Source organism: Papaver somniferum, chromosome 7 (genome assembly GCF_003573695.1).
Source record: "Papaver somniferum cultivar HN1 chromosome 7, ASM357369v1, whole genome shotgun sequence".
NCBI lineage: Eukaryota > Viridiplantae > Streptophyta > Magnoliopsida > Ranunculales > Papaveraceae > Papaver > Papaver somniferum.
In genome coordinates, this window is record NC_039364.1 from 226,592,084 (window position 1) to 226,607,831 (window position 15,748).

Below are 15,748 nucleotides of genomic sequence, written 5' to 3' on the forward strand. Positions count from 1 at the left end.
AGGTTCTAATTGATAACCCGAACTTATATTCCCGAAAAACAGCCTAAAATTATCAATCACCTCACAATAATCTTAATCGTATGGTAGCGAAACAAGATATTGTGGAATCACAAACTATGAGACGAAGATGTTTGTGATTTCTTTTTATATTGCCCTATCGGAGATATAATCTCAAGTCAATTATTCAATTGAACTCGTACGATAGAAAATAGCAAGATCAGATTGCTCAACTACAAGAGAAGTAGTTTCGTCTGGCTTCACAATCCCATGAAGTCTTTAAGTCGTTAACCTACAGGATCTTGAGAAGAAACCTAAGGTTGAAGGAGAATCGACTCTAGGAAAACCAACTAGCATCACACAGGAGGTGTGGGGATTAGTTTTTCCAGTTGCTAGAGTTCTCCATTATATAGTTTTCAAATTAGGGTTTGCAATATATGTTAGCTTAGTAACAAAGCATTCAATATTCATCGTTAGATGAAAAACCTGATTTAACCAAGCTAATATCTTTCAACCGTTAGATCGAAACTTAGCTTGTCACACATAAATGAAATGTATTTCATTTAGGTTTAAGTAACCGTACCTAAACGTGTACACTTAGTTGGTTCACAAATAGTTAACCAATGGTTAGCCATATGAGCACTTCCATATTAACCGTATTCATCTTTCTCATAACTAGTTCAAATGACTCATAAGAACTAGTTGAAGAGTTTCTCAATTGCTTAGGTCTTTATTCATAGACACAATTGAAACAAAATCGGTTTGATTCATTTGAATCAATTCATGAACAATATAGCCACGGTTTGCAAAGATTGCATTCCTTGTAATTTATTGTTTTTAAGTTCATGAAATACCGATTTGAGAAATAACCAGCTTGGGTACGCGTACAGGTATGCGTACCTTAGCTACCGGATTTGAGTTGGTTTTTGTTTCTAAAAACTCAGCAGAATTTTTCGGGTAGAAAAGTTCCGCCAGTGCGCGTACGGGTACGCGTACCTAAGGTGACTGGTTATGAGTTCGTAAACTCCAAACTCAGCAGAATTTTCAGGGAGGAAAAGTTCCGCCAGTATGCGTACGGGTACGCGTACCAAACCTGTCTCCTTCACCAATACCGTATGCACACATACGCACACACTTGGTTTCCGGTACATGGATTTATACACTAATGTGCGAACACACTATATATGCTTATATCCATAGATGGTAATCTCAACTCTACATTTCAATCTTTGAAACATTCTTCTATAATGTTATAATAGTCGTTATTCACAACTATCGTCATCAAAGCCATTTTCAAGATTGAAAAGTCATCATGACTTTCATCACGGGTAAAGATGAAAAATGTTTAACGCGAAAGCTTACCAACACATATTTCGAGAAAAAGATATGCGAGTAAACTCAGCTCGAAATAGCAAATGTGTATGTATGAAAACTATCATACTTATACGACTTTTGTCTCGAAAGTAGGAGATAAAGTAGATATACTTTTGAGTGATAGATAAGTTCAAGTCTCCACATACCTTTTAGTCGGATGAAGTTCCACTAGTTCCTTGAGTAGTTCATCGTCTTCGTAAGATGATTTTCCATGGAGTCTGGAGCTCAACTACACTTAACTATCCTAGTCCGAGACTTAGCTATAAGTAGACTAGAAATCAAGACACATAGTTTTGACAACTAAATTTGACAAACAAGCTTGAGATAGCAACACTTTCGAGTTCGATCCAGCAATGCTCTAACAGATATAACGGGGGCATGATTGTTTATTTTAATCTCCGAAATTTTATTTTCTTCTGTGGCTTTTTCAAGAAGTCTTGAGAGGACCTCGATGCAAATTAGGAATAGATACGTGGATAGAGGGTCTCCCTGTCTTAAACCTCTAGAGGTGGAGAAAAATAGGCCCGTGGAACCATTTAGAAGGATAGAAAAGGAGATTGTGGATATGCACTGGTAAATTAGATTTACCCAACAATCGCTAAAACCAAAAGAAGTTAAGGCTTTCTGAATAAACGACCACTCCACTCTATCAAAATCTTTTGATAGATCTATCTTTAGAGCTAGAAACCCTTTTTTTTTCTTGGACGTCTTCATTGATGAATAAGTTCATGAGCTATGATGATATTGTCTGTTATTTGTCTACCAGGAAGAAAGGTAGATTGGTTTGGGGAGATTAATCTATTTAAGATGAGTTTTAGCCTATTCACGAGAATTTTTGAGATGAGTTTATAAATAGTATTGCTGAGGCTGATGAGAAGAAAATCCGCTGGGGTTTGGGGAGTAGATATTTTTGGTATGAGAGTAATGAATGATTAAAATCCTTATCCATAAATCCAGTCCTAAAGAATTCCTGAATAGAGATAATTATATCCGGGCCCAAGGTGTCCCAGTTAGCTTTGAAAAAGCCCGGTTGGAAGCCGTTCGGGCCTGGAGCACCTCAAGGGTTCATGTTGGAAAGAGTTGTCCAGATTTATTCTTTTGAAGGAGTTTGGGTTAAAGCTACATTTTCCGAATCAGAAACACAAGGATTTATAAATTCAACTAGGTTTACATTGTAAGTCTGTATTCGGGAGTTCCCGATTTGGGTGAAATGACTGATTAGGAGAGAGTTAATTTGGTCCCAGTCAGAAATCCAGAGCCCTGATGGTTCTCTGAGAGAATGAATTGCATTAATTCTTTTTCTATTTGAAGCAGAGACATGAAAATATTATGTATTTTGGTCAAACTCTTTAAAGAATTTATCCCTTGATAGTTGGTGGTAGTAATCATTTTTAATTTCGTACCATTTTCCTAGCTCAGCTTATAGATTTTTGAGGATATCTATCTTGGAGGAAATGTGTCCAGAATTATGAATGTTATCTATTTTCCTATTGAGGTTTTTTATATTTTTATGAATATTACCAAAGACATCAGAATTCTATTGGGAAAGATCCGAGGAAAGATATTTCAAATGAGAAACAAGGTTTTTGGGCGAAGAGGTGGAAGAGTGTAAACTCCAAGACGCTTGAACGACCTTTGAGAGGAATGGATGGGAAAACCGGGATCTAAGGCATCTAAAAGGTTTATGAAGTCTATATTTCAGGGTTGGAGTCCAAAAGAATGGGAGTGTGGTCAGAGCCCACTCTGGTTAGGTGACTTACCTTTGTGTTTGGGAATAATTGAATCCATTGATATGATATTAAAGCTCTATTGATCCTTTCGCAGATATTAGCCTCTCCGCTTCTGTTGTTCGACCATGTGAAAGGAGCACCTTTATAACCCGCGTCTTGGAGCCCCAGAGAGTCTATTATATGTATGACGAAAGTTTTACTACTTGAGCTTGTAACATTTCCCCCTTGATTTTCTCTTGGATCCAAAATTATATTCAAGTCACCAATTAGGACCCATGGTTTTTGAACTTGTCCCGCTAAACTCTGAATATTAGACCATTGAGCTATTTTTTCTTCTGATTCAACTGCACCATAAATACATGTTATTTCTACTTCTTACATTTTTTCCAAGTCTATAATCTGTGTACAAATTGATTCTGGTTGGCCTATTCTAACAACTCCATGTGTTCACACAAATATACATTTAATGATATTCCATTTGTTCTTTGTCTTCATTCTCTCTAACCAAAAAGACGATTACATTTTGGAAAACTCATTTTGAATCATAATCACATTGATCAAGTAGTGACTCCTCCACTTTTTCATCGTCGTTATCCACACTGACCTATATATCATCATTAGTTTTTTCTTCTTCTTTGTTTAAGCATTCCTTCGTTGGGGAACTAATCATTGGTTAGTCATCAATTCATTAATTAGTTGAGGGAGAAATCATTTACTACCGATTCAAAAACTCAAGAAGGTTGAGACCCAGAATCGGTTCATATGCTAGGACATGTATACCGATTCTATTATAATCGATAATAAATTTTTTAAAAAAAATTCTATTAAGAAAAGATAAACAGTAATTCTGCTCAGCCCACCGTCAAAGACCCACGATCAATCCCGCTGCTGATGTGTCAGTGACGTGGTGACCAGGTGGCCGTGCATGCATAATTTCAGAGTATATTGAAGATTTCGTCCAGATCGAAACACAACGATGAACCGGAGAAAATTGAATGTATTTTTTCCCATTCATTATCTTATTTTTCTTCTTCAACTGAAAAATTAAAATTCTTTTTTAATTCCCTTCATCTCTGCTGTAAAAATAAGATTTATTGTTACAATGTTAGAAAGGTAATCCTTACAAACCCTCAAGATCCATAAAGTAAATTACCGTTTACCAAAACGGAAAATTATTGATAAAGCCATAGACATGAGTAAGTTTTTCTGCAACGATGATTCAAGTTCTACATTTCATTTAATCCTTGCATGACTTAACGAGAAGAAAAATGAAGCTTCTTTCAAATCAAAAGACCCTAAAAGATGACCCAACTTAACACTTTGAAGTGGTTGTAGTGCTTGATTTTAATATTCAAAACTCCATTAATAAACTGATGCAGTAAAAAACAATAGAAAAGAGATAATCAATCTTTAGCTGCGCCAAAAGAGGGAGTGCAAGAGAGAAAAGATGTTCTAAGATCAGGTGACTCGTGTTGATCTCACTTAAATCTACGGCCATTTCAATGCAGGCATATTAATCGGCAGATTGTGCCAGATGAGTTGCCCACATAAACACCACGTCGATGCCACATAAGTGGTGGGTTTGACGGTGGATTGTGAAAGTGGGCTGAAAAGAATTATTGAAATAATATATTTGATGAGATAAAATGGGATAAAGTGAGATAAAAAAAAATAAAGGAATAAAAAAATAAAAAAATAATTGTTGGGAATCTAAAATCGTACTGGGCGAGGGAAGAATACACGCCAGCAAATTTTTTCTTCCAACGCCCGCGATTTTCCTTCCAACGCCCAGTCTTCCCACGCTCGTCCAGCCTATCATCACGCGCGCGCTTGATCATCCAACTCAATGAACAAACCAACAAATTTGTTGGTTTGTACATCCATTTTTCATGTTTGTTGAGTCCAAAATGGGAGCAAAATGAACAAACTCCAAGTTTACTCATTCCATAGGAACTGCTGTAACAGGTTACCATGCAAAACGTTTTTGAAGGTACAACTCAACTCTTGGGATCATGGCTGCTAATGGTAGTACCATATTGCTTGGGATGTACCAATCCCTTACCAAAACATGTTTTGTCTTATTTGCAATTTGGTACACCCCCAATCAAAATGGTACCCCGTTAACAGCATTACTTAAGACCCCATCCTATAGATCTGAATGGCTGAGGGGAATGGTCACATTTGGACCATCCCTTGGGTTCCCAACTTCACTTCTGTTCCCATCAAAAAAGAAAAAGAAAAAGAAACGTCACTTCTATCGAGTCCAAAAGCTACTTCTTTTTCTTCGTCCACGCGAATCATCTACCTGCCTTTTAACTTCTCCGTCCTCCGTTAAATAATTCTGTAAGGACTTTTTAATTCTTCCGGAGCACAGAATATGTCAATCTCTGTGAGAATTTTTTCCTGAAGTCTGTCCTATAATCAATATGTCAATAGAGAATTGGATCTGAGTGAACGCTACCCTGATTCTGTTTTCAAACTTATAATCAATATGTCAATGTTGAATCGATTATTTAACAGAGGGCTTTTTGGTGCAAAATGGTTAGTTCCTCTTTCCCCCTTTGTTAATTTTTTGATGGGTGAATAGTTTTTCATGCTTTGTTTTTGTTGGGTGCTTGAAACTGTTTTGGAGTTCATGATGTTGTGCTCAGGCTTTGTCACCTATAAATTAGTGTGTTGACTCCAATGGAAGTGGCAGTGGTTGCAAAATTTGGGATCTTTGTTATAGTCTTCTAGAAGCAAGCTTGGTCTGTCTATTTTGAATTGGATCAATTTGGTTTAGAAGCTCTTTCAAATTTCTAAACAAAGAATCTAGTATTTGAATGCAAACATGGCAATTTTGACCCTTCAGTGGTGTTTTTTGTTTGTTGTAATATTTGATTGTATAATGTTTTGTGTCTTCTCCTTCTAATTTACTTTCTTTTGTCCAACTACCAATGTGCATTGCTCTAGCAAAACATGTGTGAGCTTGGCCATATCACGTATCAAGCTTGTACAAAATAAAAGGGAGCTACAGCTGAATAATATGCGTAAAGAGATTGCACAATTCCTTCGAAATGGCGAAGAAGCTATTGTACAAATCAGGGTAACTTCTAAAGACTCATAAAGGTTTGTCTTTCTTAGTTGCAGGAGTGGAGAATGATATTTTATTTTTCATATATTTGTTAGGTGGAGTGTATCATAAGAGAAACGAACATATGGGAGGCATATAGTATCTTGGAGTTGTTCTGTGAGTTTGTTTTGGCACGTATTCCAATTCTGGATAGCCAAAGGTAATTTAGAATGTGTTCACTTTTTGAATTTGAGGTGCTTGTGTACTACTGTTTTCGGATATGATCACGGAACGGAAGCAAACTTGTTTAAGATTCAAGGTTCTGCATAAAGTCACGTACAGGTTTAAAAGGAAAACTTAGCAGATACATAGGCCAATCACAATGATTCATATTTTCAGTCAAATCTGTTTAGAATAATGTCACTTTCGTTAAGATAGCATGAACGGGGCAATTTGATAGCTGGCAATTTGTTTAGATCTGACGGAAAAAATGACAACATAAGTGAAAACACTTTGGTGTTGAATCAAGGATGGTTTCGGATGTTGATCCTGGATGTCGTATGCAAAATTATCCATATCGTAATACTTGTTTGTGGTTGTTGAGTAACTTGTTTATGACATGGATGATTCTGCATATCACATTCAAGATCAACATCATAAGCCATCCTTGATTAATCAAAAAAAAAATGAAACTGAAAGTGTATTCTGACTATGGAGATGGAGAGGGATTTTGGGGAAAACGGCGAAGATGGGAGAAACAGACGCATAGATCAGATCTAACTTGCTTATTTATAGTAAGGCATGTTACCTAAACCCTAACAGCTGCCTTTACCATCAGTATGATCCATAAGAGAGTTTGGTGCGTGTGAACCTCATTCAGTATCTACTGTTGGACCATTATATCTTAAAATTTGCTCTGTTTCATACTTGGATGATGATACATTTTTTTTATTCGAAATCTAGATAGTGCAGTTGATTTGGCTTAATTGTGGATTATGTCCAAGTAATAAATCAGATCCCCAAAGTAGGTTTATTGGACCTCAGTCCATTATGGGTATTTTTTGACCAGGTAGCACTTCGAATTTTGACACCATAGACGCAGTTCTTCTTTGGTTATGTTTGGTTAAGTTTGACACTCCTGAAAAGTTTTATGCTTATGTTACTAGGAGTTCACTGCATTCCACATGGCCTCAAAAACAAACATTTTATAGGGTTCTGAAAACCCGAAATTTAGACTGGGGTAACAAAATTCCGAACCTTGTAACAGGGTAATAAAGCAGAGAAGCATTACAGATTAGTTTAGCTGGCTGACTAGTCGAATGGCGCCTCCTTTATGTTCTAGGAACTGTTGCTGTTTCTGTATTCACCTATTCTGGTTCTATGTTTTTTATATCTGTTCATCTTCATTACTCTTTCTTAAACGAAACCTCATATTCTGTTGTGCTCGGTGATAGATGTGATTCTACTTGTCAAATGATGTTGGAGGCTCCTTGTAGAAAGTATAACATAGAATAACAAAGTAAGTGGTACCCTTATCAGGTAAACAGTTGATAATACAGGGCTTCATTCCTGACAGAGAGCCCACATAAAAGTGAGCGCTTAGTTGCGGTTAGCATTTATCATACATCACTGTCAAGCTCCCGGAATAGTCTCCCAAAACCACAAGGAGCCAGGTTTTGACCCGGAGGGGTTAGTCCTCTCCATGCTCTTCTTGGGCCAAACAAGTTGCAACTGTAATGGCCACATGTTATTCATTATGTTCTGAAAGTATCAATTGGGGTTTCATTGTTTGGTGCCCTCGACTGGTTTGTGCAATCATGTTGATATCTAGGACGTATATTGCTTAATCAGCATGTTTTTCCCCTAAGAGTTTTCTCCCCACAGTGCTCTTCTAGGAGCAATCAAGTCACAGCCGTAATGTTCACATGGTGCATGATGTTCTCAAATTTATATTAGGTTTTAACCCAAGTTCTTTCATCGTTTGATGGCCTAGGCTGGTTTGTGTTATCATGTTGACATTCTCGGTTCTAGCACATATATTGTGATTAAGCATGTTTATTCTGGAATTAGAAAAAAGTGAGCACAAAATCCTTTTGCTTGAAATTGCAAATACCATGCGATCTATTCTATCCTATTCTATTTTCTAGCTCTCTATACTATCAGGGAATTTTTTAAATCTCACATGGCAACACCACATTCACTTTCATGAATACTGATAGACTAAATTCCCATGTGGCAGACTTACTCAGTCGTAGACTTGTATGTTAGTGAATTAATTTAAATTGGTTTATTTAGATTCATGTAGTGTTCACAGGTGTCCCGTTTTTGTGGGGTTACGAATCTTTCCTATAGTAGGTCTGCCTCATGGCATCTAGTCTTTCAGTATGCTTGCTTGAAAGTGAATCTGGGGTTGTCACGTGGGATTTCCCAAGTATGGAATGGATGGGACAAGTGGAGAAGCAATTGGATTTATGTGCCAAGTCTAAATATGCCTCAAACCAGCCTTAATGTTTAATATTTTCTACATCATTTTTAGTCGTCTAAAACATTTATGTTGTGTCTAACCCTTTCCCACATGCCAGGGAATGTCCATCAGAACTGAAGGAAGCTATTGCGAGTATAATCTTCACTGCTCCTAGATGCTCAGATTTGCCAGAGCTATTGCAGATTCAGAGTCTATTTACTGCAAAATATGGAAAAGAGTTCATTTCTGCCGCTGCTGAGCTCAAACCTGGCACCAGTGTTAATCGCACTGTAAAGTAGATCCATTACGTCTTGTTTGCGATTCAAACTACAACCTTGTTGTACAATCTCTTCATAACTTGAGTTTTAGTAATTTCCTGTTTCCTTTTGATTTATTAAAATATGTAGATAATTGAAAAGCTTTCTGTAAAAGCACCATCTGCTGAAGTAAAACTCAGTCTTCTGATTGAAATTGCTCAAAAGTACAATCTGCAATGGGATCCTTCAACCGCTATAGCAGAGTTCAGCAAAAAGCATGAAGATCTTCTGGTAATTTATATATCTTAATCCACTTCTCACATTGGTTTTATTTTGTCTGAACTCTTGACAACACCAACATTTTCTTAAATGATGATCAAACTAATTCTGTCTCACGTTCTGTTTTCTTGGGTTTTTCTTGGGTTAAATGAATCAATAACACAGCCTTCATTACATTGATAGATATTTCCTTATATTTAAGCTTCCTTTTATTTAAGCTTTCACGTCAGTTATTTTGAAGCCTTAGTTTATGTTTTTATTAAATTTATATGTGTGATCTTAGAAACTTGTCAAATTAGTTTTCTTAATTGCTGACCTCACGGTAGGTGTCTTGCTTGAGACTGTTAGTCAAGAACTATTAAACTCGAGTATACAGTTGATCTTTGCATCGAGCATCAACACACGAGTACTACATATCAATTTATCTATTGAAAACATTATTACATATAAACTGCGTACAATATTTTTCTTATATAAAAACTGAAATGACATCAGATTATACTTTGATGGTCTGTAAATCACTGGTTGTTTAAATAAGATGTGAACATTTTCAGTTTTCATATTTCAGCTCTCTATAAAACACCTACTGTTACTGGCAATTTACCATTCATCCATTTATGTGCTAGGATGGATCAAGGCAAATTCGCAGTCGAGCTGCAGAGTATCAAAGACCTGTCGTAGAGAGCTCGCTTAGCTTGTCCTCTAGCAGTGAAGCAGATCTGGTTGCCAGAACGAATCAAAATCAAGGGACTCAACAGCTTCAACCTTCAACTCCCCTTGTCAGCAAGAAAATAATCGTTGATCCCGATAAAACTGATAAATTGGTAATTAGTACAACTGGAGATACTAGAACGAGCACAAAATCAAAAATCATGGAGAACGCACGAGCTGCAATTGTTGCTGCAGATCGTGCATCCGCAGCTGCCCGTGCAGCTGCTGAGCTTGCAAAAATGTAAGGCTGGAATCAGAATCCTGAGTACTGGCTGTTTGAATGAAATAACATAATTTGTGGTAGGTATATTACCACTGGCTTTGGAATTAAGAACTGTATATATAATGTGCAACTGTGCATGAGCGCAAAGAATGGGACTTACGACCATCAGTGGCTGCAAAATTTAGGATTTGATGAAAAGGAGGGCAGACAGCACGAGCACATAAATCACTATCATAAATACACCTTCACTCATGATTGTCCGTAACCGTGAATGTGCTATCTCATTTACTTCGAGTTCTGAAACCTAAAACTATGTTCATAGTATTTCCTGTGTAACTAATGAGTGTTATGGCTACTCGTGAGCCTGCTCACAACATGTGATTCTCCAGTTGAATTGATCACCATTTTAGTTGCTTGAGGTGATTCCTTGTAGTGCATATTTTTTTGCTTGGGGTGATTTTCTTTTTTTGGTGATAGTTTTCAGATTTCCTATCTTCTTCCGTTCTGCCTCCCTTCCCTTCCCTTTGTGCAGGAGCTATAAGAATCTGAGGCAGGTTGATAGCCGTGGCGTAGGTTAAGGTGGTACAGTAGTGGTGATCTTTGTGGAGCTTAACATGAAAATCCTATGTAAAATTGCAATTTGCAACTCATCTTATAATCCTTCAAGGACCAGTCATGCAGAACGAAGCTTAAAACTTATTGAAACACATCCCTTTTGCTTGGATGACTAGTTGGTATTTGAGCACCAAAAGCACATAATACATTTCAGGCATCAAAACACTAGTGGGCCAAACCAGGCATTACATGGTCAAGAGAAGAATTAGTACAATGAAAATCCACTCAAATGGATTAATCTTGACCTGAGTTGACCAAACATGAATACAAGTACAGATGTCCTTTTTCGTGATCTGAGTTAACCAAACATGACTTTTCTCTGCTTAACTATATTCATATAAAAAACACAAGCACAAGTATGGGAACATATATATATATTATGCTTCTTTGGTTTAAGACTACATCAAGTTTTATATGAAGAGAAAACTCATTGTTTTACCAGAACTGCAGTGTTTCCCGTTACCGGTTGGAAGCTAGCAACATTCTCCAGACGTTCCCATATTACAGTTCGCTTCTCACATGCCGCTTTTAACTTCGCTGCTTCATCCTCAAACTTTTCCTGATATGAAAGGACAAGATCGTTGTCCATCTCTGCGAACATCTTCCGAACATTTAAAGTGAGATTGAGAACAGCTTGATTCCAGTGGCCTTGGGCATTTTTCTCTAGTGCTGGATATATCAGAGGCAGAATCACTTGTCGGTTGTGTGCTATCAGACTCACAATGTGATCATTGTTCCATAAGAAGAGTGCCCTTTCAGCCACCTGATTCAAAATTAGAAAAGAAAAATCAACACTAAGAAACTGTTTCATACACATTTAAGAATAAATATTGGAGATATAAGACGGGGACAAGATAAATTCCCGCTTGAAATAAATATGAAAGATAACTGAAACTTAAAACATGCTTACAGATTACATTGTTACTGTCATGTGATCAGTTGATCACCAAAGAGGACCTTATTATGCAGGTCCAAACAACAAGCATGCGCAATTAGCAGCGGAAGGATAGGTAATTAACCCCAACTATGTCTAGAAGATAACACAAGAGCAATAGAGAAGATCAGACAAGGTTTAAGTGAACAAATAGTCCGCGCGTCTTTGATTCCGTAACAGATGTTTCCTACAGCAGTATCCATTCAGAAACTACAATTACCCTATCCAATGAATGTGGACACTCATGAAACTGGTAACCCTGGATAATCATTGGAACAAGGAAATTCAGTTGAAAGGACCCTGAGATGTACCAATGAAGCATATAAACAGGGAAGGGTGGCATGAAAAATCATCTTAACTTTTAACATGATAAAGGGACATCATCATCCAATGACATGTATTCACATTTTAGCACACCACAAACTTTCACGGTTTCAACAATTACCCATTTAACTAAATTATAAATTCATGGCACAGAACTAACATGGAATTCTATAACCACCAAATGAAGTGAACAAGGTTATGACTAAGTAACTCGCCTAGCATTCCTTACGTTGTTAGGTTAACTCAACGAACTTGTACAATGTATCTGGAGATGGTTCTACTTAACTTGCAGTTAACTTGAAAACGATCATAAGTTCTATTGAGTCCCTTAATCGTTTGCATTATAAAGAAAGAAGCACCAAATACTTGGACGTATTTACATAGATTTTTAACTACATCTGGATTATACAACAGGTGAAAACAAAAACACCCTTAAAAGCGTAACCAATGTGTACCTCAAGCAATAGCCCTGCTTCTAAACTGTAGGGATTAAAACAATGAAACGAATGTCTGGAAGAAATTACCTGGAAATGTGAACTGTTGAGACTTGTTCCGATCCTTTTGAACAACGGGACCATTATTTTTTGGAATTCAGCCATATTAGTTGCTTCCAAAATCTCCTCCAACTCACCCAAAAACATTACTTCCTTCTGGCTACTTGTCACAGGCCAGTATTTCAATAACCCTCTTATCACATAACTAACCAACTTTGGATCCTTCTCTAGAAATTGTGCTATACAATATGACAATTGCTGAAGGTAAAGACCCACAGATTTCGGTTTGTGAAGAGGAATCAATGCCCTACACAAAAACATCTTATGCTCCTCTTTTAATGGTAATGCAAACCCACTTATCACACTCCCAAAAATCTCCAACAACTCAGCAATTCCATTATGTCGTTCCGTTTCGAAAACAAATCGATAGAAGATATTGCTTACAGACTTACGAATAAACGGCCTGTGAACCATGAACTTCCCATAGATCCTATGTAGAATTGTCTTCAAGCAATCCCTTTCTCTTGGATCATCAGAATCAAATAAGTCTAACAATTTCAAAACAAATGAATGATCAACATGCTTTTTTGCAACCTTTGCATCAAGATTACTCGATGTGATAAATCTAAGCAGTAAATCATACACCAACTGTAAATGAGACCAAGCAGGATCAAACATCGGTTCATCATCGTCATTTTCACCACCACCATTAGACCGATAGTTAGGTGGGAAAACTCTGAACAAATTAAGTGCAGTCATTTTGCAAACCGCAGCAATTACAGGCTCATTAAATCTAACAGATCCAGAAGCAACAAAATCAACAAGTTCAATCAAAGTCGAACGTTTCAGATCTTTCTCAGCAGCATTCTTGGAATCATTGAAGTCGAAAACCACACAACATAAATTCAACTTACTGATTAATAAATTCTGTTTCTCAGGATTCGAAACATCTTTAAATGATAAAAGCGGCTCAATACCAGCTACAACACTCGAAGGAAAAACCGCTGAAGACATTCTTTTAACCACATTCGATCGACTCGATACAGTACTTGAATTTGAACTGTTAGTCCTCTGAATTCCATTTCCAACAGCATTATTGTTTACAGAATTATTATTTCCAGTAGAATCACCATTATTTTCAGCTTTCGACGAAGATTTCCTTGGGAATTTACTGAGAAATTGCTTGAACATTGTGCCAATTTCAACTTCAATCAATGTGTATAGCTCAAATCAGGATTTAAACCCTAGATCAAAATCATCATCACGATACAAACAATTTCAAAACCCTAATAATTAAAACATACAACAACACCTAGACCTAGAAATCCTAGATCTTGGCTTTGTATTTTGAAATTGAATGATAAATTCGTAGATCTGTTTCATATAGAACAACTAGATAGATCTAATTTCACCTTAGACAAATTATATTATGGTACAAAACATTTTCATTCTAATTCTATTAAAATTTAAGAAATCTAATGAATAAATATAGAAAAATTCTTCAAAAACGAACGAAAAATGAAAATGAGAACCAGAACAACAACAGATCTCGGAAAAAGAGAGAAGAACTGAGAAAGACAGTTAAAAATATACGGTTTTGAGGTTGTTTCACAGAAGGAGCAGCAGCAGCAGCATTAATGGAGGAGGTAATGTTTTGTTGTTGTTTTGAGTGATGAGAATGACTCTTGTTTGTGATTGTTGGAGATGATGATTTTTTGATTTCTAGGGTTTAGATTTTGACGAATGGAGAAGAAATTGAAATAAGAAGAAATGTTTCTTTTTCTTCTTCTCTCGATTGAAGAGAAAAAAGGATGGCATTTTCTGAGAAATACAGAGGATCTTGCAGAGTTGTTTTTGAAAAATGGAAAATAAAAAAGCAGGAATATTAATTATTAAATAATAATTCAAAATAAATTATTTATTTATTGTTAATAACAAAAGAAATTATTGGAAGCTGAGAAGGATTGTCTACTCACTGTCTAAAGTTAAAGGGTGGGTGGGTGTTTTGAATCTTGTGACAACTGAGAATAGCCTGGATCCGGTTCCGTTTCATTTGGTTTGTTCAAGTAAGATTTTTAATAACTTAAAATAGGCTCCTTTCTAACAAATCTAGCTTTGGGGTTCTAGATAATGGAGCTAGACTATTTGAGTTGTTTTTCACAAATCACAATGATTAGAAATAGCCTTCTAACCCGAATGAGTGATTTAGAGCGTCCACGGTGGTACGATCATAACCAAAGATCAAACACCAAAACAAACGATCAAATTTGAGTTTAGTCTGGTGTGTGACGTTACGTGTGGAAGACTAAATTTGATCGAACGTACATTATATATTCGCCTGGTGTGGGGCGTGGGCTATACGTCCGCCTGATTGCGGAGATTCTGAAAAAAAAAAGAGAAAGAAGTGGGGCGGAGGTATAAAGCCCGTCCCACTAAAATTGTTTTGGAAAACAAAGAATGGGGCAGGGGTATAATGCCCGCCCCATACAAAATTAAAAGAAAAAAAAAATGGGGCGTAGACTTTGCGTACGCCCCATGTGGAGCGTAGACTTTACGTACGCCTGATGTGGTGCGGGGACTTTACGTACGCCTGGTGTGGGACGTAGATTATATAACCGCCTGGTGTGGGACGTAGATTATATAACCGCCTGGTGGTGGGGCGTGAACTATACGACCGCTCGACTATATTTGGGTTTGGTCTTGATCGCCGACCAAATTTGGTCTGGGTTTTACTCTTTGATCAAATTTTGATCGATGGTCCGTCCCACTACGCCGGCCTATTCGTCTAAAAATTTGAGTTTAGTCGTCCACTGCAGTTGCTCTTAGAGCACTAACGGTCACTTACTATATTATCTCAAACTTTGGAAAAGAAAAAGAAATATATTGATTTAAGCAAAGATCTCATATGGATGAAAACAGAAAAATCATAGAAATAATCACCCAACAATGAAAAACCAAGGATTATGGTAAAAGTAAATTTTGAAATCAAGTCGTGACTATAAGAAAAATCCGATCAATAAAGAAGAATTTCCATTGAAAGAAAAGGAAGCACAAGAACTTGCACCACCCAAAAAGAATACAAAAAAGAAAAGAACAGACGAAAGAAAATCAACCTAAACCAAACTAGCCTGGCTATTTTGGGGCTAGTCCAATTATTTGGCGCCTGTTACTAGATGACAAAGAAAAGTCATTAGAAATAAATTTCACACAACCTCTTATCTAATTTTTCTCTTACTATCCATTTTATCTCTGATTAATTGATTGATCGTATTAGGTGTTAATTAATTGTGTTAG

General features: G+C 36.7%; 2 protein-coding genes across 3 annotated transcripts; one reads left to right on the plus strand and one right to left on the minus strand.

The window, feature by feature from the left end:
• Nucleotides 1-5,383: 5,383 nt before the first annotated feature.
• LOC113299715 (IST1 homolog) lies at nt 5,384-10,536 on the plus strand. The gene is made up of 6 exons (XM_026548789.1): nt 5,384-5,642; nt 6,054-6,186; nt 6,270-6,373; nt 8,736-8,907; nt 9,025-9,165; nt 9,780-10,536. Exons 1-6 carry the CDS (start codon nt 5,593-5,595, stop codon nt 10,107-10,109), a joined length of 930 nt encoding a protein of 309 aa, XP_026404574.1. The 5' UTR covers nt 5,384-5,592; the 3' UTR covers nt 10,110-10,536.
• A 314-nt stretch (nt 10,537-10,850) lies between these two features.
• Nucleotides 10,851-14,345, minus strand: LOC113299713 (serine/threonine protein phosphatase 2A 57 kDa regulatory subunit B' kappa isoform-like). Of its 2 annotated transcripts, none has more exons than XM_026548787.1 (2): nt 12,485-14,333; nt 10,851-11,465 (listed from the first exon to the last, which is right to left on the minus strand). In XM_026548787.1, the coding sequence occupies exons 1-2, from the start codon at nt 13,643-13,645 to the stop codon at nt 11,130-11,132; spliced, it is 1,497 nt and encodes a 498-aa protein (XP_026404572.1). In that variant the 5' UTR covers nt 13,646-14,333; the 3' UTR covers nt 10,851-11,129. The 2 variants fall into 2 exon arrangements, with proteins under 2 accessions (XP_026404572.1, XP_026404573.1); XM_026548788.1 differs by lacking the exon at nt 10,851-11,465 and adding an exon at nt 11,509-11,895 and having other exon boundaries at nt 12,485-14,345.
• Nucleotides 14,346-15,748: the final 1,403 nt, after the last annotated feature.

Coding starts and splice junctions, on each gene's coding strand:
- LOC113299715 (XM_026548789.1), top strand. CDS start 5,593: ATGTCAATGTTGAATCGATTATTTAACAGAGGGCTTTTTGGTGCAAAA. Junction 5,643..6,053: donor GGGCTTTTTGGTGCAAAATG/GTTAGTTCCTCT, acceptor GCATTGCTCTAG/CAAAACATGTGTGAGCTTGG. Junction 6,374..8,735: donor CCAATTCTGGATAGCCAAAG/GTAATTTAGAAT, acceptor CCCACATGCCAG/GGAATGTCCATCAGAACTGA.
- LOC113299713 (XM_026548787.1), bottom strand. CDS start 13,645: ATGTTCAAGCAATTTCTCAGTAAATTCCCAAGGAAATCTTCGTCGAAA. Junction 11,466..12,484: donor TCAACAGTTCACATTTCCAG/GTAATTTCTTCC, acceptor ATTTTGAATCAG/GTGGCTGAAAGGGCACTCTT.